Source organism: Haliotis cracherodii, unplaced genomic scaffold (genome assembly GCF_022045235.1).
Source record: "Haliotis cracherodii isolate W230 unplaced genomic scaffold, xgHalCrac1.p SCAF_8, whole genome shotgun sequence".
In the NCBI taxonomy this organism is placed as follows: Eukaryota; Metazoa; Mollusca; class Gastropoda; order Lepetellida; family Haliotidae; genus Haliotis; species Haliotis cracherodii.
In genome coordinates this window covers 59,413,317-59,438,185 of record NW_027266341.1, presented here as the reverse complement: position 1 = coordinate 59,438,185, position 24,869 = coordinate 59,413,317, and the positions used below count along the sequence as shown (strand labels likewise).

The 24,869-nt window shown below is 45.3% G+C and overlaps 1 protein-coding gene across 1 annotated transcript in view; it reads right to left on the bottom strand.

Annotated features, from left to right (window-relative positions):
• Positions 1-24,869, bottom strand: part of LOC139449654 (uncharacterized) — a 99,583-nt gene that overhangs the window by 32,968 nt on the left and 41,746 nt on the right. Inside the window, exons 27-44 of the mRNA XM_071231134.1 lie at positions 23,434-23,555; positions 22,474-22,559; positions 21,788-21,908; positions 21,027-21,147; positions 18,072-18,197; positions 17,725-17,780; positions 17,328-17,421; positions 15,989-16,082; positions 15,595-15,712; positions 15,118-15,199; positions 12,904-13,038; positions 12,615-12,673; positions 6,288-6,698; positions 5,939-6,000; positions 5,366-5,521; positions 4,328-4,510; positions 3,307-3,464; positions 2,334-2,396 (exon numbers count right to left, since the gene is read on the bottom strand). Of these exons, the coding sequence (XP_071087235.1) occupies positions 2,334-2,396; positions 3,307-3,464; positions 4,328-4,510; positions 5,366-5,521; positions 5,939-6,000; positions 6,288-6,698; positions 12,615-12,673; positions 12,904-13,038; positions 15,118-15,199; positions 15,595-15,712; positions 15,989-16,082; positions 17,328-17,421; positions 17,725-17,780; positions 18,072-18,197; positions 21,027-21,147; positions 21,788-21,908; positions 22,474-22,559; positions 23,434-23,555 (2,247 nt within the window). The remainder of the gene's footprint in view (positions 1-2,333; positions 2,397-3,306; positions 3,465-4,327; positions 4,511-5,365; positions 5,522-5,938; positions 6,001-6,287; positions 6,699-12,614; positions 12,674-12,903; positions 13,039-15,117; positions 15,200-15,594; positions 15,713-15,988; positions 16,083-17,327; positions 17,422-17,724; positions 17,781-18,071; positions 18,198-21,026; positions 21,148-21,787; positions 21,909-22,473; positions 22,560-23,433; positions 23,556-24,869) is intronic.

Below are 24,869 nucleotides of genomic sequence, written 5' to 3'. Positions count from 1 at the left end.
GTCTGGTGTAGTGTGATTTGTCTACCTGTTGTCTGGTGTAGTGTGATATATCTACCTATTGTCTGGTGTAGTGTCATTTATCTACGTGTTGTCTGGTGTAGTGTGATTTGTCTACCTGTTGTCTAGTGTTGTGTCATTTATCTACCTGTTGTCTGGTATAGTGTGATGTGTCTACTGTTGTCTGGTGTGATTTGTCTACCTGTTGTCTGGTGTGATGTGTCTACCTGTTGTCTGGTGTAGTGTCATTTGTCTACCTGTTGTCTGGTGTAGTGTGATTTGTCTACCTGTTGTCTGGTGTGATTTGTCTACCTGTTGTCTGGTGTAATGTGATTTGTCTACCTGTTGTCTGGTGTAGTGTGATTTGTCTACCTGTTGTCTGGAGTAGTGTGATTTGTCTACCTGTTGTCTAGTGTAGTGTCATTAGTCTACCTGTTGTCTGGTGTATTGTCATTTGTCTACCTGTTGTCTGGTGTAATGTGATACATCTACCTGTTGTCTGGTGTAGTGTGATGTGTCTACCTGTTGTCTGGTGTAGTACCTTTTGTCTGGTGTAGTACCTGTTGTCTGGTGTAGTGTCATTTGTCTACCTGTTGCCTAGTGTAGTGTCATTTGTCTACCTGTTGTCTGGTGTAGTGTCATTTGTCTACCTGTTGCCTAGTGTAGTGTCATTTGTCTACCTGTTGCCTAGTGTAGTGTCATTTGTCTACCTGTTGTCTGGTGTAGTGTCATTTGTCTACCTGTTGCCTAGTGTAGTGTCATTAGTCTACCTGTTGTCTGGTGTATTGTCATTTGTCTACCTGTTGTCTGGTGTAATGTGATACATCTACCTGTTGTCTGGTGTAGTGTGATGTGTCTACCTGTTGTCTGGTGTAGTGTGATTTGTCTACCTGTTGTCTGGTGTAGTGTGATTTATCTACCTGTTGTCTGGTGTAGTGTGATTTATCTACCTGTTGTCTGGTGTAGTGTCATTTGTCTACCTGTTGTCTGATGTAGTGTGATTTATCTACCTGTTGTCTGGTGTGATTTGTCTACCTGTTGTCTGGTGTAGTGTTATTTGTCTACCTGTTGTCTGGTGTAGTGTCATTTGTCTACCTGTTGTCTGGTGTAGTGTCGTTTGTCTAGCTGTTGTCTTTTGTAGTGTCATTTGTCTACTTGTTGTCTAGTGTAGTGTCATTTGTCTAGCTGTTGTCTTTTGTAGTGTCATTTGTCTACCTGTTGTCTGGTGTAGTGTCATTTGTCTACCTGTTGTCTGGTGTAGTACCTGTTGTCTGGTGTAGTACTTGTTGTCTGGCGTAGTGTAATTTGTCTACCTGTTGTCTGGTGTAGTACCTGTTGTCTGGTGTAGTGTCATTTGTCTACCTGTTGTCTGTTGTAGTGTCATTTGTCTACGTGTTGTCTTTTGTAGTGTCATTTGTCTACTTGTTGTCTAGTGTAGTGTCATTTGTCTACCTGTTGTCTTTTGTAGTGTCATTTGTCTACTTGTTGTCTAGTGTAGTGTCATTTGTCTACCTGTTGTCTTTTGTAGTGTCATTTGTCTACTTGTTGTCTAGTGTAGTGTCATTTGTCTACCTGTTGTCTTTTGTAGTGTCATTTGTCTACCTGTTGTCTGTTGTAGTGACATTTGTCTACGTGTTGTCTTTTGTAGTGTCATTTGTCTACGTGTTGTCTGGTGTAGTGTCATTTGTCTACGTGTTGTCTTTTGTAGTGTCATTTGTCTACCTGTTGTCTGGTGTAGTGTCATTTGTCTACGTGTTGTCTTTTGTAGTGTCATTTGTCTACTTGTTGTCTAGTGTAGTGTCATTTGTCTACCTGTTGTCTTTTGTAGTGTCATTTGTCTACCTGTTGTCTGGTGTAGTACCTGTTGTCTGGTGTAGTGTCATTTGTCTACCTGTTGCCTAGTGTAGTGTCATTTGTATACCTGTTATCTGGTGTAGTGTCATTTGTCTACCTGTTGTCTGGTGTAGTGTCATTTGTCTACCTGTTGCCTAGTGTAGTGTCATTTGTCTACCTGTTGTCTAGTGTAGTGTCATTTGTCTACCTGTTGTCTGGTGTAGTGTCATTTGTCTACCTGTTGTCTGATGTAGTGTGATTTATCTACCTGTTGTCTGGTGTGATTTGTCTACCTGTTGTCTGGTGTAGTGTGATTTGTCTACCTGTTGTCTTTTGTAGTGTCATTTGTCTACCTGTTGTCTGGTGTAGTGTGATTTGTCTACCTGTTGTCTGGTGTAGTGTCATTTGTCTAGCTGTTGTCTAGTGTAGTGTCATTTGTCTACCTGTTGTCTTTTGTAGTGTCATTTGTCTACCTGTTGTCTAGTGTAGTGTGATTTGTCTACCTGTTGTCTGTTGTAGTCTGGTTTTACACCTGAGAACATCTTGTGATACACTGGCAGATTCAGCTGAAATCAGAAAGGAAAATAACACAATTAACGTTAAAGTTGAACAGCCTCAGGTTTCTTAACATCATAACGCCGTGATATGACTGGAATACTGTTAAAAGCGGCGTTAAACCCAACTCACTCACTCACTTAACATCATAGTGGCAATAGAGATTGTTGGCGTGACTGTCAGAGGCAGTACATGACTGAAATGACGACTGTTGTTGACATTAAGAGTTACCTCCCCTGGTTATGTGACAGGTTTTGGGTGTGGACAGTTTCGAGATGGTTTCTTGCTGTAAGTGAGTGAGTGAGTAAATCCGGTTTAACATCACTTTGAACAGTATTTCAGTTATCTCGTAGTGTGTCAGTTTGATGTGGGAGGATAGCCTGAAGTGATGCAGTACTCATATATTTACCAAATTCATGAAACCCTCAGGCACAGGTATGGTACTGTATTCGATGTATTAAGCGCCCAGGGCGCTCTCAAAATTAGAAATAGGGGGCTCTTATTAGAATATTATTTTGGTGAAAAAAAAGAGTTGAAAGATAAATTTCGTGGTTTATGCTCACAGCCTGAAATGTTTATATATGACAGATATATTTTTCCAGAATTTAATTGCCCATAATTGAGGGTGCATATTACACACGAGTGCGTATTTTCACGAATAAATAGGTCTTGTGTACATTGATCAATCGGAAGGGGTGCTAATTGGGATTGTTTACTAGCCAATATATTAGCAAATATCGCCATGGGAGTTTATTAGAGCGGGGCGCTTATTACGTCCAATATGGTACTGACAAAACTATAACATAACCAGAATTCAAACACACAATCACAGGTATCAGGCATGCCCAAGGGATGCAACTCTGCAGATATTTGGCCACCTGTATTAGCGTGACATGAAGGCAAGGACAGGGTAAAGGTTACCTTTGTAGCTGTAAGAGCGGTGTAAGTCCAGCCAGAGTTGAGACTGGCGTACAGAAGGTCAAGCGGGAGCGGGGCCTCGAGGGGGATTGGAGGAATGTCCACGAAGTGTAGAGGGACGTCCAGTGACATCTCCTCCTGCCACTGTTCATTCACATGGTCTGAATCATTCAACATAGACTGGTATTATGCACATGCGCATGCACAATATGCACCTCCATGCAAACAGGTGCCATTGAAGCGTATGAAAAAATCTTTGCTCAAAATGGATCAGACAACGCTACTGACAGAAAGAATGTACTGACTTCCATGGAAACAGAACAGACAAAGCTACTCACCTCCAAGGAAACACAACAGACAAAGCTATTCACCTCCAAGGAAACACAACAGACAAAGCTATTCACCTCCAAGGAAACACAACAGACAAAGCTACTCCCCTCCAAGGAAACACAACAGACAAAGCTATTCACCTCCACGGAAACAGAACAGACAGAGTTATTCACCTCCACGGAAACAGAACAGACAAAGTTATTCACCTCCATGAAAACAGAACAGACAAAGCTATTCACCTCCACGGAAACAGAACAGACAAAGCTACTCATCTCCAAGGAAACAGAACAGACAAAGCTACTCATCTCCACAGAAACAGAACAGACTAAGCTAATCACCTCGGAAACAGAACAGATAAAGCTATTCACCTCCACGGAAACAGAACAGACAAAGCTACTCACCTCCATGGAAACAGAACAGACTAAGCTAATCACCTCGGAAACAGAACAGATGAAGCTATTCACCTCCACGGAAACAGAACAGACATAGCTACTCACCTCAATGGCAACATACACGGAAAAGATACTGACCTCCACCTTCACAGAAACGGACAGAGAGAAGGTACTGACCTCCATAGAAACAAAACAGATGAAAGCTACTATCCTCCATGGAAATAGTCATGGAAATGGACATGGAAATTGACACGGAAATGATACTGACATCCACGGAAAATAGAACAGAAGCAGTTACTGACCTCCACGGAAGCAGAGCCTGTGGACTTCGATGTCCTTGTACAGCTGCAGGACTGGAGCATGACACAACTTGGCGGTGTCCAGGGAGCCAGGCAGGAACACAAACATATGTTTGGAGTCTTTCTTGTGGCCATGGGACCAAGCAGACAGCTTCCTGCTGAGGTCTGCAATCTGCAGCTCTTGAACTGAAACAGACACCAAACGTACATGTCCTATACATGTATCTGGTGACATACATCTTGACACATGTCCTATACATGTATATGGTTACATACGTCTTGACACTTGTTCTATACATGTATGTGCTTACATACGTCTTGACACATGTTCTATACATTCATATGGTTACATACGTTTTGACACATGTTCTAAACATGCATATGGCTACAAAGGGCTTGACACATGTTCTAAACATGCATATGGTTACATGTGTCTTGACACATGTTCTAAACATGCACATAGTTACATACATCTTGACACATGTTCTAAACATGCATATGGTTACATACGTCTTGACACATGTTCTAAACATGCATATGGTTACATACGTCTTGACACATGTTCTAAGCATGCATATGGTTACATACGTCTTGACACATGTTCTATTCATGCATATGGTTACATACATCTTGACACATGTTCTAAACATGCATATGGTTACATACGTCTTGACACATGTTCTATACATGCATATGGTTACATACGTCTTGACACATGTTCTAAACATGCATATGGTTACATACGTCTTGACACATGTTCTAAACATGCACATAGTTACATACATCTTGACACATGTTCTAAACATGCATATGGTTACATACGTCTTGACACATGTTCTAAACGTGCATATGGTTACATACATCTTGACACGTTCTAAACATGCATATGGTTACATACGTCTTGACACATGTTCTAAACATGCATATGGTTACATACAAGGGATGTTTGCACAAGGAGCAGGAGGATGGACTCCCCTGTGTGGTGTGTGGACAGGAGGGTTGACTCACTTGTGAGTTCGGTGGACAGGAAGGTGGACTCACCTGTGAGTCTTGTGGGCATGACATCACACTTTGCAAGAGATTCCAGTGAGTTGGCCCTCCACCCAGAGTCTAGTGCCATGATGGCGTACTGACTGCCCTGTGTCAGCAGACATGGAGGGGGCAACATGTACGCACGCTTCTCCACCACCATGTTACCTGGAAACCATGGAAACGCATTCATAATGAAAAGTAGGCACCTGATCCACGTGACACTGATCAGGGGTACTACACACTGACATTTTTGTGAGTGAGTGAGTGAGTGAGTGAGTGAGTGAGTGAGTGAGACGACCATGTATTCACATGAAGTAGTGAGTGAGTGAGTGAGTGAGTGAGTGAGTGAGTGAGTGAGTGAGTGAGTGAGTCTACCATGTATTCACATGAAGTAATATCTATCAGCAACATCAGTCTGAGAGAAAGCTCCTCAAATTGTACCCACTTTGATCTTTACAAGAAATATCTTTAAACAGTGCGATACCTCTCAACAATTTCACACCAATTCAATTTTAAAAACTTAAATTTTAACATAATGTAACTCTATTGTTATTATCTCTATAGTGTACATCAATTTATTACCTCTATTTTCAAATCCATAGATCTCCACGTCAGCCTTGACAATCTCCTTTTTTTCATGTTGCCTGAAACCAAAATTGATTTGATGATGACTTTCAAACTGTGACAAAGGTTTATGAAGTGTTAGAGATCAGGTACATCATGTTCACCCAATGCATGGGATTCAGTAGGATAAATAAGAAAATCACTCTGGCACAAAACCTCCACAAGGACCTGAGAATGCAACTAGAATGCAGATGGATCCTTAGGGCAAGTCCTGTGAGTAAACATGCTTTATAACTTGCTGTATAGTTATTATAGCACCAGTAGTATCATGGAGGTTTTAGGAAACTATGTGTATAAAGAGACATACCCTGTGTCAAGGGTGATGGTTTCTTTGTCATCCTCCAGTGTTTCATATATATTCCTCGACCTCTTCAAGAGTGAGAAGCCTTCCCCGGATTCTTGTACATCATCAACAGGAGGATGTTTCGGAGCTGGAAAGTCAACTTCATCAGGTTTCTTCTGCTCTGTCTTGCTCTCATCAGGTTTATCTCCCTTGGTTCCATCAGATTTGTCTCCCTTCTTGCCCTCCTTCTCTCCCTTGATGACAGTTGACATTTCCTCGATGACCTCCAGAGGGAGGTGTTCCAGCTGGATGGCTGGGGAATCCGCCTCCACACACAGCAGCGTGTTCACCTCATGGTCCTTCGGGGAGAACTCAAGCGTCAGTCCCAGCCCATCGTGCGTCACGTCGGCAATAACACACTCCGCATACGTGTTCCTGAAACACAGAACAGTGTCATCGGGTGTCACATAGGCAACAACACAGTCCACTTACATGTTACAATTACTCACATGATCCAGTTACAACATCACTCACGTGTTCCAGTTACAACATCACTCACATGTTCCCGTTACAACATCACTCACGTGTTCCAGTTACAACATCACATACGTGTTCCAGTTACAACATCACTCACATGTTCCAGTTACAACATCACTCACGTGTTCCAGCTACAACATCACTCACATGTTCCCGTTACAACATCACTCACATGTTCCAGTTACAACATCACTCATGTGTTCCAGTTGCAACATCACTCACATGTTCCAGTTACAACATCACTCACGTGTTCCAGTTACAACATCACTCACATGTTCCAGTTACAACATCACTCACGTGTTCCAGTTACAACATCACTCACATGTTCCAGTTACAACATCACTCACGTGTTCCAGTTACAACATCACTCACATGATCCAGTTACAACAACACTCACATGTTCCAGTTACAACATCACTCACATGTTCCAGTTACAACATCACTCACGTGTTCCAGTTACAACATCACTCACATGTTCCAGTTACAACATCACTCACATGATCCAGTTACAACATCACTCATCTGTTCCAGCTACAACATCACTCATCTGTTCCAGGTACAACATCACTCAAGTGTTCCAACTACAACATCACTCACATGTTCCAGTTACAACATCACTCACATGTTCCAGTTACAACATCACTCACATGATCCAGTTACAACATCACTCATCTGTTCCAGCTACAACATCACTCATCTGTTCCAGGTACAACATCACTCACGTGTTCCAGCTACAACATCACTCATCTGTTCCAGCTACAACATCACTCATGTGTTCCAGCTACAACATCACTCATGTGTTCCAGCTACAACATCACTTATCTGTTCCAGCTACAACATCACTCATGTGTTCCAGTTACAACATCACTCATGTGTTCCAGTTACAACATCACTCATCTGTTCCAGTTACAACATCACTCATGTGTTCCAGCTACAACATCACTTATCTGTTCCAGATACAACATCACTCATGTGTTCCAGCTACAACATCACTCATCTGTTCCAGTTACAACATCACTCATCTGTTCCAGTTACAACATCACTCATCTGTTCCAGCTACAACATCACTCATGTGTTCCAGTTACAACATCACTCATGTGTTCCAGTTACAACATCACTCATCTGTTCCAGTTACAACATCACTCATGTGTTCCAGCTACAACATCACTTATCTGTTCCAGCTACAACATCACTCATCTGTTCCAGTTACAACATCACTCATCTGTTCCAGTTACAACATCACTTATCTGTTCCAGCTACAACATCACTCATGTGTTCCAGTTACAACATCACTCATGTGTTCCAGTTACAACATCACTCATCTGTTCCAGTTACAACATCACTCATGTGTTCCAGCTACAACATCACTCACGTGTTCCAGCTACAACATCACTCATCTGTTCCAGCTACAACATCACTCATCTGTTCCAGTTACAATAACACACTCCACATGCAGTAGAATATAATGTCATATTTGAATCTTAGAGGTGACAGTGATGACATCACTCATGTGTTCCAGCTACAACATTACTCACATGATCCAGCTACAACATTACTCATGTGTTCCAGCTACAATAACACACTCCACATGCAGTAGAATATAATTTCATACTTGAATCTTAGAGGTGACAGTGATGACATCACTCACGTGTTCCAGTTACAACATTGTAGAATTTTCCTCTTCGAAATATTCTATAAGTAATACTTAACCACTGTTATACCGAGGCTGTTGTCTCCCACAACTGCTCTTATAGCGAATCTACCACAGAGATTCAATTACCTCAAGCAGCACGTGCGTAGCCACCTGAGCTGCCCTGTGACACCCTCCACTCTTGTCTCTTGCGAGAGCAAGTGCTCGGGGGACGGTCGGGCGGGCATCAGCCAAGTGGTAACGTATTACTTGTAGAATATTCCGAATAGGAAAATTCTACAAATTACATTAAGTAATACGTTACCACTGTTATACCGAGGCTGATTACCACAGTAGGCTACAACCCAAACCTGACTGCTCGTTGTTCCTTTTCTGACCAGGGGAAGAAAACAAGGCGGAAGCACTCGATGCGCATGCTCCCAGCTTGGCGTTACCCTATAGGAATACCAAAGCACTGTCAAGCACATACGGTAAGGTTCAATCGTCTTTGCTAAACGATTGGTGACTCCAAACGGCCTCACTGGATAGGTATTTCATCGCCGCAGCGGATGAGAACACAGTACCCGTATGAGCTGAATCTTAGATCAGGTTAAACAGTCAGTAAGAGGGAAATTAATTTCATCCGGACCGTATATCCCAAAGCAAGCCTACTTAAAGCATGCGTTAGGCGCGTGATCTAATTCCAGTATTTGTAAGCATGCATTACAAGGTTGGAACACATGACGGACAATTAAATACATAATTGTCAAAAATACAAATAAGGACCAACACACAAAAAGCCGCCTCACCTGTGGTGTAAGAGCGCTGGTTTGTGGGACCCCCACTCCTGTTACCCACAGCGGTAGGAACATTGGAGTCGACCCAGACTGACCACCATGCAAAGGTCTGAAGCCTGAGGAGTTCAGAACTGCGCTAGGCACACCCCTAAGATGAATGCATGCGCCGCGATCAGCGGCCCAAGATGGTGCACACCCTCCACGTCTTCACCAGAAACCTTTCTGAGGTAATGATTGGCAAATACCGAGTCAGAACGCTAGTAACAACCTCTCAATATGCTGTGAACAGAGATATTAGAGTGTAGGGCAAATGTTGCCTCTAGCGCACGGATCTCGTGCGGGTTTGACCCCGCAACCGGTACCCCCCATGACCAGTACGCCAGATTGATGACAGAACGAAGCCATAACGCAATCGAGTTGTGAGTTATGTTAGCAGTCCGATTAGGGTTACACGATATGAACAGACGGTCGCGCCCTTGTCTACGTTCATTCGGGGCCTTAAGATAATACTTAAGGGCCCTAACCGGACACGGTGATCTGTCCTTGGTATCAGCAGGATGTAAGATTTCATTGAGTGATCTTACAGTGAATTCTCTCTCCGTTGGTCAAAATTTCTGATTCTTAGCGACGAAGCCCCTGAGCAGGCCCCGGCGGACCGCTCCTTCATCGCCCCTATCGAATCGAACCTTGGTGACATCGAGTGCGTGTATTTCCGACACTCGTGCCGCCGTGGCAAAGGAGAGGAGATATGTTGTTTTCCAAGTCACATGCCGGAACGAAGCACTACTCTAGGGTTCATACGGAGCCTTCTGTAAGTGATTGCAACACTAAGGAGAGATCCCAGGCCAGTGCCTGCTGCTTGAAACCCTTGAAAATACCCCGAATCACCGTCTCTTTTGAGAGACTGGTACCCATAGCAACGTCCCGTACCGTAGCAACGGACGAGACATAGTTGGCAATGGAACCCTCGGAGACTTTCCGGGTCTCTCGTAAGTGAGACATGAAACGAGCAATATCCTGCACAGATACCTTATCTGGTGAATGAATGTGATGTTTACAACACCACTTCGTGAAAATAGCCCAGCGTGCATTATACACCTTCTGGGTAGAATCACGATGCATACTAACGTATGCCCGAGACGCCTGATGAGAGAAACCTTTCTTCCTCAGTCGCTCGGTGACAACATCCACGCGTGCAGATTGAACTGCCCTTCATTCAGGGTTCAAGTGGCGACTGCGTGGCCTGGGCCAGCAAGTCGGGGTACCACGATCTGTTCGGCCACATGGGCGCGATCACTAACATTCGACAGCGGACTCCTCGGAGCCGGCTTAGAATGAGTGGTATTAACGCCATCGGCGGGTAAGCATAAGCGTCCATGCCCATCCAGTCTAACGCAAGTGCATCGTGATCGATGGCCCTTGGGTCCGGGACTGGTGATACAAACAACGGGAGTTGATTGTTGAACTGTGTTGCGAACAGGTCAACCATCGGACGACCCAGACGTTCGCACAGCCACTGAAACACTACTGTATTGAGCATCCACTCCATGGGGCTCGGATCCCGAGGCCTTGACAGAGCATCTGCCAGTATGTTCCGCACACCGGTGATGTGACGGGCGCGCACCTGGCACAGGATACTGTCCACCAGATCGAGTAGTAAGTGACTGTGGGTTCCCCCCAGTTTGTTCACATAAGACGCTACCGTCGTGTTGTCGGTCGCCAGCATGAGTCGGGCGCCGACTAGACAATGCTTCCAGTGATTGACCGCGTTGATCACTGCCTTGAACTCTAGGCAACTGATGTGAAGACCTAGTTCATCTATGCACCACAGCCCTGAGCTCACCTCCCCCTCTAGATGGGCGCCCCAGCCCACTAGAGAGGCGTCTGTATACAGGTTCAACATGGCCCGGAAGGGCCGCATAGAGACTCGTGTATGGGACCGTCAACCACTCCAGATGCGGTCGGAGCCGGAGACGGACCCCGTTCGGTGCAGTCCTGGGCTGATACAAGTAGCCCTAACAGCTGTTCCAAAAAGTGAACAGTCTGTAGCACCGCTAAGACTTTGGCAATCATCGCCTGAATCTTGTGCCACTGATCCTGGGGGACAAAGAGGCGATTGGTCACCGTGTCGAACCGACCTCCGATGAACTGTCCGATGGCGTGACAGGGTGTCCGTCATTCAATTGACCACTAGCTAGTTGTCCAGGTACACGAAGTACCTGATACCCCTCTTGCGGAGGAACCCCACTATGGGGATGGTTAACCGGGTGAACAGCCAGGGAGCGAACGATAGGCCGAATGAGAGTGCTTTCAGAACGCCAGGGATCTTGTTATTAAACAGGGTCCGTGCAGAACAAGGCTGCGAAAGGCGGACCTCCTGGTTAGCAGCATCCAAGCCCCAGGCGGCAAGGTACACTTGCCGTCTGAGGAAGTGGCACATGCCGTAAAGAAAGGCCAAAGCCCTGGCGACTTACTCAAGGTGAAGAATTTAAACCGATTAAACAGTTGTAAATGTGCTGGTCTCAGTCCGTGGGAGAACCTTCGACCAGACTGGCCGCTGCTGCCAAGTAGGTATCCCCGTGCGACATAGCGAGCATGGAGCGCCTAGCGAGGGGGTCCATTTGCTGCAAGGTAGCCTGTGGCACTGTGGGGCACGAACACACAAACGCTCGACGTGGTCCTCCGCAGAGGGACCGGCCTCGGGGAAGGCAAGGTCATGCACTGGGAATGAACCCCTTCTCCATGACGGCGGAGGCAAAGGAGTCCCCGACCGGAGGCCGCCGCAAAGGCTTTCTCCAGGGAAGGCTTAATACCGCACAACAAGGTTGAAGCGGGTAAAGCCTTGTCGTACGAGGCCTCATAGACCTCGGCGGAACCAAGGAGCCATGGATTCCCTGCAGTACCAGCAGGGGCTTGGGCATGTCCTCAAAGAGGTCATAAACCATGGCCACGCGGTCCTTAACCAATAGCAGAGCCAACGGTTCGGGGGAAGGACCGGTGACCATGGGAGTCCCCGTCGCACCGAAAGCGAAGTTAAAGCAAACGCCCTCAATAGATACAGTTTATATGCTTTTAATAAACAGTAATAAATATCACCAAGGATGAAGAAACAGGAACGCTTCCGAGCCGTCTTTGAATGTCTTGCTGAGGCAAGCGAAGAGACAAGAGTGAAGGGTGTCACATGGCAGCTCAGGTGGCTACGCACGTGCTGCATGAGGTAATTGAATCTCTGTGGTAGATTTCGCTATAAGTGCAGTTGTGGGAGACAACAGCCTCGGTATAACAGTGGTAACGTATTACTTAATGTAATTTACTCACGTGTGAAAGTAACATTCAGGTGTGACATTGACATTATTTAGTGTGACACGCAGTGAGAAGATGACTTACTCCGTGGGCTGAGCAATCAGCCGCATTCCTCTCTGGAAGATATTCGGGAGATCAAACGTCTGAAAAAAAAACAACTGCATGACAATGTGACCAGATGACCCGACCTACATTTGACCTACATATGACCTAGACTTGACCAACACTTAACCTAGACTTAACCTACACTTAACCTACACTTGAACGACACATGACCTACACTTGGACTCTGTTACATAAAATGATGTTCCTCACTGTAGTTGAGTACCAAACAAAAGACAATATTTTATATAAATGAGAAGCTCCTACTCACTGGGAACCGGGGGTATCTGAGGAGGACATTCTGTGGCCCCGCCTCTGTGGGCAGCACGCAGGTGTAGCTTCCATCAGGCAGGTAGTACGAGTCAACCAGACTCCCATTCCTTCTCACCTGCAGCTCGTACTGGTCCTGTGTAAGTGATATAGATGCTAATTACAGGTGTAACCTTCATAGGTGCATTGGGAGTAGAATTACAAATGATGAAATAGCAACTTGTTGTCTGGCTCCGTAGCTGTCACACACTCGATGGTGGCTGACTACAAGTCTGTACATGTCTGTGTGGCTGTCAGCCACTCGATGGTGGCTCCCTAAAAGTCTGTACCTGTCAGTGTGGCTCCCTACACGACATACCTGTTGGTGTGGCTCCCTACAAGTCTGTACCTGTCTGTGTGGCTCCCTACACGACGTACCTGTCTGTGTGGCTCCCTACACGACGTACCTGTTGGTGTGGCTCCCTACAAGACTGTACCTGTTGGTGTGGCTCCCTACAATCTGTACCTGTCGGTGTGGCTCCCTACAAGTCTGTACTTGTCTGTGTGGCTCCCTACAAGTCTGTACCTGTCTTTGTGGCTCCCTACAAGTCTGTACTTGTCTGTGTGGCTCCCTATGAGTCTGTACCTGTCGTTGTGGCTCCCTACAAGTCTGTACCTGTCTGTGTGGCTCCCTATGAGTCTGTACCTGTCTGTGTGGATCCCTACCTCTCTGTATGGCTCCCTACAAGTCTTTTCCTGTCTGTGTGGCTCCCTACATGTCTGTACCTGTCTGTGTGGCTCCCTACAAGTCTGTACTTTTCTGTGTGGCTCCCTACAAGTCTGTACCTGTCTGTGTGGCTCCCTACAAGTCTGTACCTGTTGGTGTGGCTCCCTACAAGTCTGTACTTGTCTGTGTGGATCCCTACCTCTCTGTATGGCTCCCTACAAGTCTTTTCCTTTCTGTGTGGCTCCCTACATGTCTGTACCTGTCTGTGTGGCTCCCTACAAGACTGTACCTGTCAGTGTGGCTCCCTACAAGTCTGTACCTGTTGGTGTGGCTCCCTACAAGTCTGTACCTGTCAGTGTGGCTGTTAGCCACTCGATGGTGGCTCCCTACAAGTCTGTACTTGTCTGTGTGGCTCCCTACCTCTCTGTATGGCTCCCTCCAAGTCTGTTCCTGCCTGTGTGGCTCCCTACATGTCTGTACCTGTCTGTGTGGCCCCCTACAAGTCTGTACCTGTTGGTGTGGCTCCCTACAAGTCTGTACCTGTCAGTGTGGCTGTCAGCCACTCAATGGTGGCTCCCTCCAAGTCTTTACCTGTCTGTTTGGCTCCCTACAAGTCTGTACCTGTTGGTGTGGCTCCCTACAAGTCTGTACATGTCTGTGTGGCTCCCTACATGTTTGTACTTGTCTGTGTGGCTCCCTACCTCTCTGTATGGCTCCCTACATGTCTGTACCTGTCTGTGTGGCTCCCTACAAGTCTGTACTTGTCTGTGTGGCTCCCTACCTCTCTGTATGGCTCCCTACAAGTCTGTTCCTCTCTGTGTGGCTCCCTACAAGTCTGTACTTGTCTGTGTGGCTCCCTACCTCTCTGTATGGCTCCCTACAAGTCTGTTCCTCTCTGTATGGCTCCCTACAAGTCTGTACCTGTCTGTGTGGCTCCCTACAAGTCTGTACCTGTCTGTATGGCTCCCTACAAGTCTGTACTTGTCTGTGTGGCTCTCTACAAGTCTGTACCTGTCTGTGTGGCTCCCTACAAGTCTGTACGTGTCTGTGTGGCTCCCTACAAGTCTGTACTTGTCTGTGTGGCTCCCTACAAGTCTGTACTTGTCTGTGTGGCTCCCTACAAGTCTGTACCTGTCTGTGTGGCTCCCTACAAGTCTGTACGTGTCTGTGTGGCTCCCTACAAGTCTGTACCTGTCTGTGTGGCTCCCTACAAGTCTGTACCTGTCTGTGTGGCTCCCTACAAGTCTGTACCTGTCTGTGTGGCTCCCTACAAGTCTGTACCTGTCTGTGTGGCTCCCTACAAGTCTGTACCTGTCTGTGTGGCTCCCTACCTCTCTACGTGGCTCCTACAAGTGTGAACCTGTCTGTGTGGCTCCCTACCTCTCTACGTGGCTCCTACAAGTCTGTACTTGTCTGTGTGGCTCCCTACCTCTCTGTATGGCTCCCTACAAGTCTGTACCTGTCTGTGTGGCTCCCTACAAGTGTGAACCTGTCTGTCTGGCTCCCTACCTGTCTGTCTGGCTCTCCTTCAGCTGACCTCTTCAACCTTGTAACATCTGACACTTGGCTTTCTATGACCTTGACCTTTAGCCTGGAATTTGATTAGTTGACCACAGTTACACAAATATACATTGAGAACTAACACATACATTGGTGTGGGGACGGACAGACACAACTTACAGGTGGATGTGAGGACAGACAGACACAACTTACTCATATGGGTGTGGGGCTGACAGACACAACTTACATGTGGGGGCTGACAGACACAACTTACATGTGAGGACAGACAGACACAACTTACACATATGAGTGTCGGGCTGACAGACACAACTTACATGTGAGGACAGACAGACACAACTTACACATGGGTGTGAGGCTGACAGACACAACTTCCATGTGGGGACTGACAGACACAACTTACATGTGGGTGTGAGGATGGACAGACACAACTTACACATGGGTGTGAGGCAGACAGACACAACTTACACATGGGTGTGATAGCTCTCGGCTGTGAGGACAGAGTAGATGTCAGCTATCTCTGTCTCTGTGTACATCTTCCCAGAGTCCAGAGCAAACCAGGCAATTGCTACCTTGGTCATTGACGCTGAAACACACAGGAGCGCACATAGGTTCACTGAACAGATAGCCAGTCTATGTAATACAAAACACATGATCCCCAAAGAAGCAGCTGATTTATTAGCTCATTATTTTCAAGACCACTTCATTTCTGCATGATTCTATCTAATAATCCCTAACATGTTATCAAACTTCATCAATGATGCTGATAGAATAAGGAAAACATCTATTGATCATAAATATTATTTTTCTGACACACATTAAACCCAATAAGTTATTACTGATAGTGTTTTAGGTAACTCACTCATGTCTGTTCCAGGTTTGTCTATAAGTATGGTGCGAGAGGCGCCTGGATCAAGATGTTGGACCAGATCTATACAGGCCGGAGTGGACTTCACCTGTTGACATTAGACAGAGACTACTAGTGACAACACTAGACAGTGGTGATTACTGATGAGAATGACGGTGGAAATCACTGATGACATAAAACAGAGGAATTAAGACTTGAAAATTCTACCAGATTTTGAATTCACCAATACTTGCCTTCAAGAACTTACACTCACCACATATCCTACACGATCTACACCCACCACATATCCTACAGGATCTACACTCACCACATATCTTACAGGATCTACACTCACCACATATCCTACAGGAACTACACTCAACACATATCCTACAAGATCTACACTCACCACATATCCTACAAGATCCATACCCACCACATATCCTACAAGATCTATACTCACCACATATCCTACAGGATCTATACACACCACATATCCTACAAGATCTATACTCACAACATATCCTACAGGATCTACGATCACAACATATCCTACACGATCTACACTCACCACATATCCTACAGGATCTATACCCACCACATATCCTACAGGATCTACATTCACCACATATCCTACAGGATCTACACTCACCACATATCTTACAGGATCTACACTCACCACATATCCTACAGGATCTACACTCACCACATATCCTACAGGATCTACACTCACCACATATCCTACAGGAACTACACTCAACACATATCCTACAAGATCTACACTCACCACATATCCTACAAGATCCATACCCACCACATATCCTACAAGATCTATACTCACCACATATCCTACAAGATCTACACTCACCACATATCCTACAGGATCTACATTCACCACATATCCTACAGGATCTACACTCACCACATATCTTACAGGATCTACACTCACCACATATCCTACAGGATCTACACTCACCACATATCTTACAGGATCTACACTCACCACATATCCTACAGGAACTACACTCAACACATATCCTACAAGATCTACACTCACCACATATCCTACAAGATCCATACCCACCACATATCCTACAAGATCTATACTCACCACATATCCTACAAGATCTACACTCACCACATATCCTACAGGATCTACACTCACCACATATCCTACAGGATCTACACTCACCACATATCCTACAAGATCTACACACACCACATATCCTACAAGATCCATACCCACCACATATCCTACAAGATCTATACTCACCACATATCCTACAAGATTTACACTCACCACATATCCTCCACGATCCATACCCACCACTTATCTTACAGGATCTATACTCACCACATATCCTACAAGATCTTTGCTTGGATTATGCAGTATTAGCCACCCTTCCAAATTCTGCTTTTGACGCTGAAGAGGTAACTTCAGCCCTGGACTAAAGTGACGGAAGAAAATAAAAACATGATTCTTATTACCTGATTATTTATTTATCGTGCATTTATCAGAGCACCATATCATCTACTCCCAATAACTTGCTGTGCATTGGTGGAGACAGTGAGTTCAAGATGTTTATGAAAATGCATACATAAATGTAACATACGTGAGGTTGCATTTCACCTTTAATTTGGAATAATTTGTTCCTTGATCTTTAATTGTACACATTTTGCAAAATGGCACAGAATGGAAGAACTACTTTATCGGCAACAGTGCATGCTGGTCATGGCGCTGATCAACATACCTGATCCACAGGTTGCCATACTTGTAGGTGTCGAAGGCTGGAGGCAGCACTGGCATCTGAGAACATAAGGTGGGCACTGAAGTACATTGGTACAGGGGGCATTGTGTTAGAACCTGACATGCTAAGAGAACATGAGTGAGTGAGTGAGTGAGTGAGTACGGTTTTACGCCGCTTTAAGCAATATTCCAGCAATATCACGGCGGGGGACACCAGAAATGGGCTTCACACATTGTACCCATGTCAGGAATCGAACCCGGGTCTTCGGCATGACGAGCAAATGCTTTAACCACCAGGCTACCTGACCGCCCCTAAGAGAACATGAGCTACGGAGGCTTCTGATGACATACCTCTCCTTCCTTGGGTGGCAGCCATGGGTCCAGGTCCAGCAGACGGACCGCCTCCCCTTTAGAGTGAAGGCCAACACAGGGGAAGAAGCCGCCCGTTGGCACACGCATCTTGGTGCTGGTGTATACCTGAAGCACAGAGATAGGTGACAGCACCATCACAGTTAGTACATTAAGGTGTTTATCATCTAGACATAACTATAACACCTATAGTATGCATTTATATACAGGGAAAGAACAAGAGTAACAGCTACAACAAGTGCACTTCCTCAATGATACCATATTGCCTACTTCATTCCCAACCCAACATGTTCCAGCAACAATCTAGCAGCCACCCAACCAAACATGTTCCAACAACAATCTAGCTACCATCCAACCCAACATGTTCCAACAACAATCTATCAGCCATCCAACCCAACATGTTCCAGCAACAATCTAGCAGCCACCCAACCCAACATGTTCCAACAACAATCTAGCTACCATCCAACCCAACATGTTCCAGCAACAATCTATCAGCCAACCAACCCAACATGTTCCAGCAACAATCTAGCTACCATCCAACCCAACATGTTCCAGCAACAATCTAGCAGCCACCCAACCCAACATGTTCCAACAACAATCTAGCTACCATCCAACCCAACATGTTCCAGCAACAATCTATCAGCCATCCAACCCAACATGTTCCAGCAACAATCTATCAGCCATCCAACCCAACATGTTCCAGCAACAATCTAGCAGCCATCCAACCCAACATGTTCCAGCAACAATCTAGCTACCATCCAACCCAACATGTTCCAGCAACAATCTAGCAGCCATCCAACCCAACATGTTCCAACAACAATCTAGCAGCCATCCAACCCAACATGTTCCAGCAACAATCTAGCTACCATCCAACCCAATATGTTTCAACAATCTAGCTACCATCCAACCCAACATGTTCCAACAACAATCAAGCTACCATCCAACCCAACATGTTTCAACAACAATCTAGCAGCCATCCAACCCAACATGTTTCAACAACAATCTAGCAGCCAACCAACCCAACATGTTCCAACAACAATCTAGCTACCATCCAACCCAACATGTTTCATCAACAATCTAGCAGCCATCCAACCAAACATGTTTCATCAACAATCTAGCTACCATCCAACCCAACATGTTTCATCAACAATCTAGCAGCCATCCAACCCAACATGTTTCATCAACAATCTAGCAGCCATCCAACCCAACATGTTCCAACAACAATCTAGCTACCATCCAACCCAACATGTTTCATCAACAATCTAGCTACCATCCAACCAAACATGTTCCAACAACAATCTAGCTACCATCCAACCCAACATGTTTCATCAACAATCTAGCAGCCATCCAACCCAACATGTTTCATCAACAATCTAGCTACCATCCAACCCAACATGTTTCATCAACAATCTATCAGCCATCCAACCAAATATGTTACAGCAACAATCAAGCTACCATCCAACCCAACATGTTCCAACAACAATCTAGCTACCATCCAACCCAACATGTTTCAACAACAATCTAGCTACCATCCAACCCAACATGTTTCAACAACAATCTATCAGCCATCCAACCCAACATGTTCCAACAACAATCAAGCTACCATCCAACCCAACATGTTCCAACAACAATCTATCAGCCAGCCAACCCAACATGTTTCATCAACAATCTAGCAGCCATCCAACCCAACATGTTCCAACAATCTATCAGCCATCCAACCCAACATGTTTCAACAACAATCAAGCTACCATCCAACCCAACATGTTTCATCAACAATCTAGCAGCCATCCAACTCAACATGTTCCAACAATCTAGCTACCATCCAACCCAACATGTTCCAACAACAATCAAGCTACCATCCAACCCAACATGTTTCAACAACAATCTAGCTACCATCCAACCCAACATGTTCCAACAACAATCTAGCTACTATCCAACCCAATATGTTCCAACAACAATCTATCAGCCATCCAACCCAACATGTTTCATCAACAATCTAGCAGCCATCCAACCCAACATGTTTCAACAACAATCTAGCTACCATCCACATGTTCCTTCAACAATCTAGCAGCCAACCAACCCAACATGTTCCAACAACAATCTAGCTACCATCCAACCCAACATGTTTCATCAACAATCTAGCAGCCATCCAACCCAACATGTTTCATCAACAATCTAGCTACCATCCACATGTTCCTTCAACAATCTAGCAGCCAACCAACCCAACATGTTCCAACAACAATCTAGCTACCATCCAACCCAACATGTTCCAACAACAATCTATCAGCCATCCAACCCAACATGTTTCATCAACAATCTAGCTACCATCCAACCAAACATGTTCCAACAACAATCTAGCTACCATCCACATGTTCCTTCAACAATCTAGCAGCCAACCAACCCAACATGTTCCAACAACAATCTAGCTACCATCCAACCCAACATGTTTCATCAACAATCTAGCAGCCAACCAACCCAACATGTTCCAACAACAATCTAGCTACCATCCAACCCAACATGTTCCAGCAACAATCTATCAGCCATCCAACCCAACATGTTCCAACAACAATCTATCAGCCATCCAACCCAACATGTTCCAACAACAATCTGATACCCAACCCAACATGTTTCAACAACAATCTAGAGAGCCATCCAACCCAACATGTTTCAACAACAATCTAGAGAGCCATCCAAGATGTTTCAACAACAATCTTGCAGAAATTTCAGGTGAATAAATTGTGTGGGGCAAGAAAGGTAAGGTAAAGATGTGTGGGGCAAGATATGTGAGGTGGATATGTTGGGTAGGGCAGATACAAGTCAAACGGATATGTTTTGTGGGGCAGATGTGTCAGGTTGATATGATGTGTTGGGCAGCTGTGTCCAGTGGATTTGTTTGGGAAGAAAAGATGTCATGTAACCCTATGACCCTTCACTGACCACTTTATCATTCCTGGAGAAGGACACCTTCTGCTCATCCCAATCCAGTTCACAGGTCATAATGTCTCCTTTATGACACCGCTCAGTCCGCCTCAACGGCCAGCCAGACCCAACAAACACTCTGCATGTGTAAAAAGAAATGGATACATCAGCCACGCAGTGTCATCCATCAATGGGAAATTATAAGAAATGATGGTATTGGTAAAACACAATATAGGTGTACACAGGCACTTATTAAGGTATAGGCAAAACACCAGTACAGGTACACACAGGCACACATACAGGTACACACAGACACCAGTACAGGTACACACAGACACCAGTACGGGTACACACAGACACCAGTACAGGTACACACAGACACCAGTACGGGTACACACAGACACCAGTACAGGTACCACAGACACCAGTACAGGTACACACAGGCACAAATACAGGTACACACAGACACCAGTACAGGTACACACAGACACAAGTACAGGTACACACAGATACCAGTACAGGTACACACAGACACAAGTACAGGTAAACACAGACACCAGTACAGGTACACACAGATACCAGTACAGGTACACACAGACACAAGTACAGGTACACACAGGCATCAGTACAGGTAAACACAGACATCAGTACAGGTACACACAGGCACCGGTACAGGTACACACAGACACAGACACAGACACAGATGTACACAAATACTAGTTCAGATAGATAGTGACATGGACAAGTAAAGAAACAGCTGTTTGTGAAGCTAGCCTTACCCTCCATCGTCAGCATGGAAGCCAATGGAGGATGGGTCCCAGCCTGGCTGTCGGTTCATGCGATAACGTCGGTGGACCAGTCCAATAGCGATGTAGTCACCCACACCTTGGTTCATAATCTCTGAAACATGGAAGCTGAAAGTACAAGCTTCAGAACTTGCTGTGTAAAAGGTAATCATGAAAAACTTGATGTCTTGACTGTGAAACCCTGACATTTCTTTACTGAATTTACCCATTGTACGGACTGGGCCAATGTTACATACTGAGGGAGAACTTGTTGCATTATACGAACTAGGCCAATGTTACTTACCAAGGGAGAACTTGTTGCATTATACGAACTAGGCCAAAGTTACATACCAAGGGAGAACTTGTTGCATTATACGAACTAGGCCAATGTTACATACCAAGGGAGAACTTGTTGCATTATACGAACTAGGCCAATGTTACATACCAAGGGAGAACTTGTTGCACTGTATGGACAAGGCCAATGTTACTTACCAAGGGAGAACTTGTTGCACTGTATGGACAATTCCAATGTTACATACCAAGGGAGAACTTGTTGCACTGTATGGACAAGGCCAATGTTACATACAGAGGGAGAACTTGTTGCACTGTATGGACAAGGCCAATGTTACATACCGAGGGAGAACTCGTTGCACTGTATGGACAAGGCCAATGTTACTTACCAAGGGAGAATTTGTTGCATTCAGAAGTGAGAGGCCGTGCTGCTATAAACTGTGCAACAGGAATTGCTGAAGATGTGGAGTCGTAGCTGGAACACCAAAACACACAATAACAGCTCCCTAGAAACAGAGGCTGAACAACTGGGTAATATGAATTATGACAGATATTGTGAGTTTTCAAAATCCCAGAACACATTAAAACCTGATGAAACAATACCCATGTCATGCAACCCGCTGGACTGAACTCACCACACGATACCCATGTCATGTGACCTACTGGACTGAACTCACCACACAATACCCATGTCATAGGACCTAGTTGACTGAACTCACCACACAATACACATGTCATGCAACCCGCTGGTCTGAACTCACCACACGATACCCATGTCATGTGACCTACTGGACTGAACTCACCACACAATACCCATGTCATGTGACCTACTGGACTGAACTCACCACACGATACCCATGTCATGTGACCTAGTTGACTGAACTCACCACACGATACCCATGTCATGTGACCTAGTTGACTGAACTCACCACACAATACCCATGTCATGTGACCTACTGGACTGAACTCACCACACAATACCCATGTCATGTGACCTAGTTGACTGAACTCACCACACAATACCCATGTCATGTGACCTACTGGACTGAACTCACCACACAATACCCATGTCATGTGACCTACTGGACTGAACTCACCACACAATACCCATGTCATGTGACCTACTGGACTGAACTCACCACACAATACACATGTCATGCAACCCGCTGGACTGAACTCGCCACACAATACCCATGTCATGTGACCTAGTTGACTGAACACTCAACACAATACCCATGTCATGTGACCTAGTGGGCTAAACTCACCACACAATACCCATTTCATGTGACCTACTGGACTTAACTCACCACACAATACCCATGTCATGTGACCTAGTGGACTGAACTCACCACACAATACCAGTGTCGTGCCATACGCGGGCCTCGCGGCAGATCAAGGTGTGGTAGACCGGCTTTACCTCCAGGACCTCCTCCTCCTCCACCTCCAGTTCAAGCTGCTGTGCGGAGTTTCTCTGTGTGAAACAAGGATTAGGAGTTAACCTGACTACATATACAACAGCTAACAAGGACTGGGAGTTAACCTGACTACATGTACAACAGCTAACAAGGACTGGGAGTTAACCTGACTACAGATACAACAGCTAACAAGGACTGGGAGTTAACCTGACTACATGTACAACAGCTAACAAGGACTGGGAGTTAACCTGACTACACATACAACAGCTAACAAGGACTGGGAGTTAACCTGACCACATGTACAACAGCTGACAAGGACTGGGAGTTAACCTGACTACATGTACAACAGCTAACAAGGACTGGGAGTTAACCTGACTACATGTACAACAGCTAACAAGGACTGGGAGTTAACCTGACTACATGTACAACAGCTAACAAGGACTGGGAATTAACCTGACTACAGATACAACAGCTAACAAGGACTGGGAGTTAACCTGACTACACATACAACAGCTAACAAGGACTGGGAGTTAACCTGACTACAGATACAACAGCTAACAAGGACTGGGAGTTAACCTGACCACATGTACAACAGCTAACAAGGACTGGGAGTTAACCTGACTACACATACAACAACTGACAAGGACTGGGAGTTAACCTGACTACATGTACAACAACTGACAAGGACTGGGAGTTAACCTGACTACATGTACAACAGCTAACAAGGACTGGGAGTTAACCTGACTACATGTACAACAGCTAACAAGGACTGGGAGTTAACCTGACTACAGATACAACAGCTAACAAGGACTGGGAGTTAACCTGACTACATGTACAACAGCTAACAAGGACTGGGAGTTAACCTGACTACATGTACAACAGCTAACAAGGACTGGGAGTTAACCTGACTACATGTACAACAGCTAACAAGGACTGGGAGTTAACCTGACTACATGTACAACAGCTAACAAGGACTGGGAGTTAACCTGACTACATGTACAACAGCTGACAAGGACTGGGAGTTAACCTGACTACATGTACAACAGCTAACAAGGACTGGGAGTTAAACTGACTACATGTACAACAGCTAACAAGGACTGGGAGTTAACCTGACTACATGTACAACAGCTGACAAGGACTGGGAGTTAACCTGACTACATGTACAACAGCTGACAAGGACTGGGAGTTAACCTGACTACAGATACAACAGCTAACAAGGACTGGGAGTTAACCTGACTACATGTACAACAGCTAACAAGGACTGGGAGTTAACCTGACTACATGTACAACAGCTGACAAGGACTGGGAGTTAACCTGACTACAGATACAACAGCTAACAAGGACTGGGAGTTAACCTGACTACATGTACA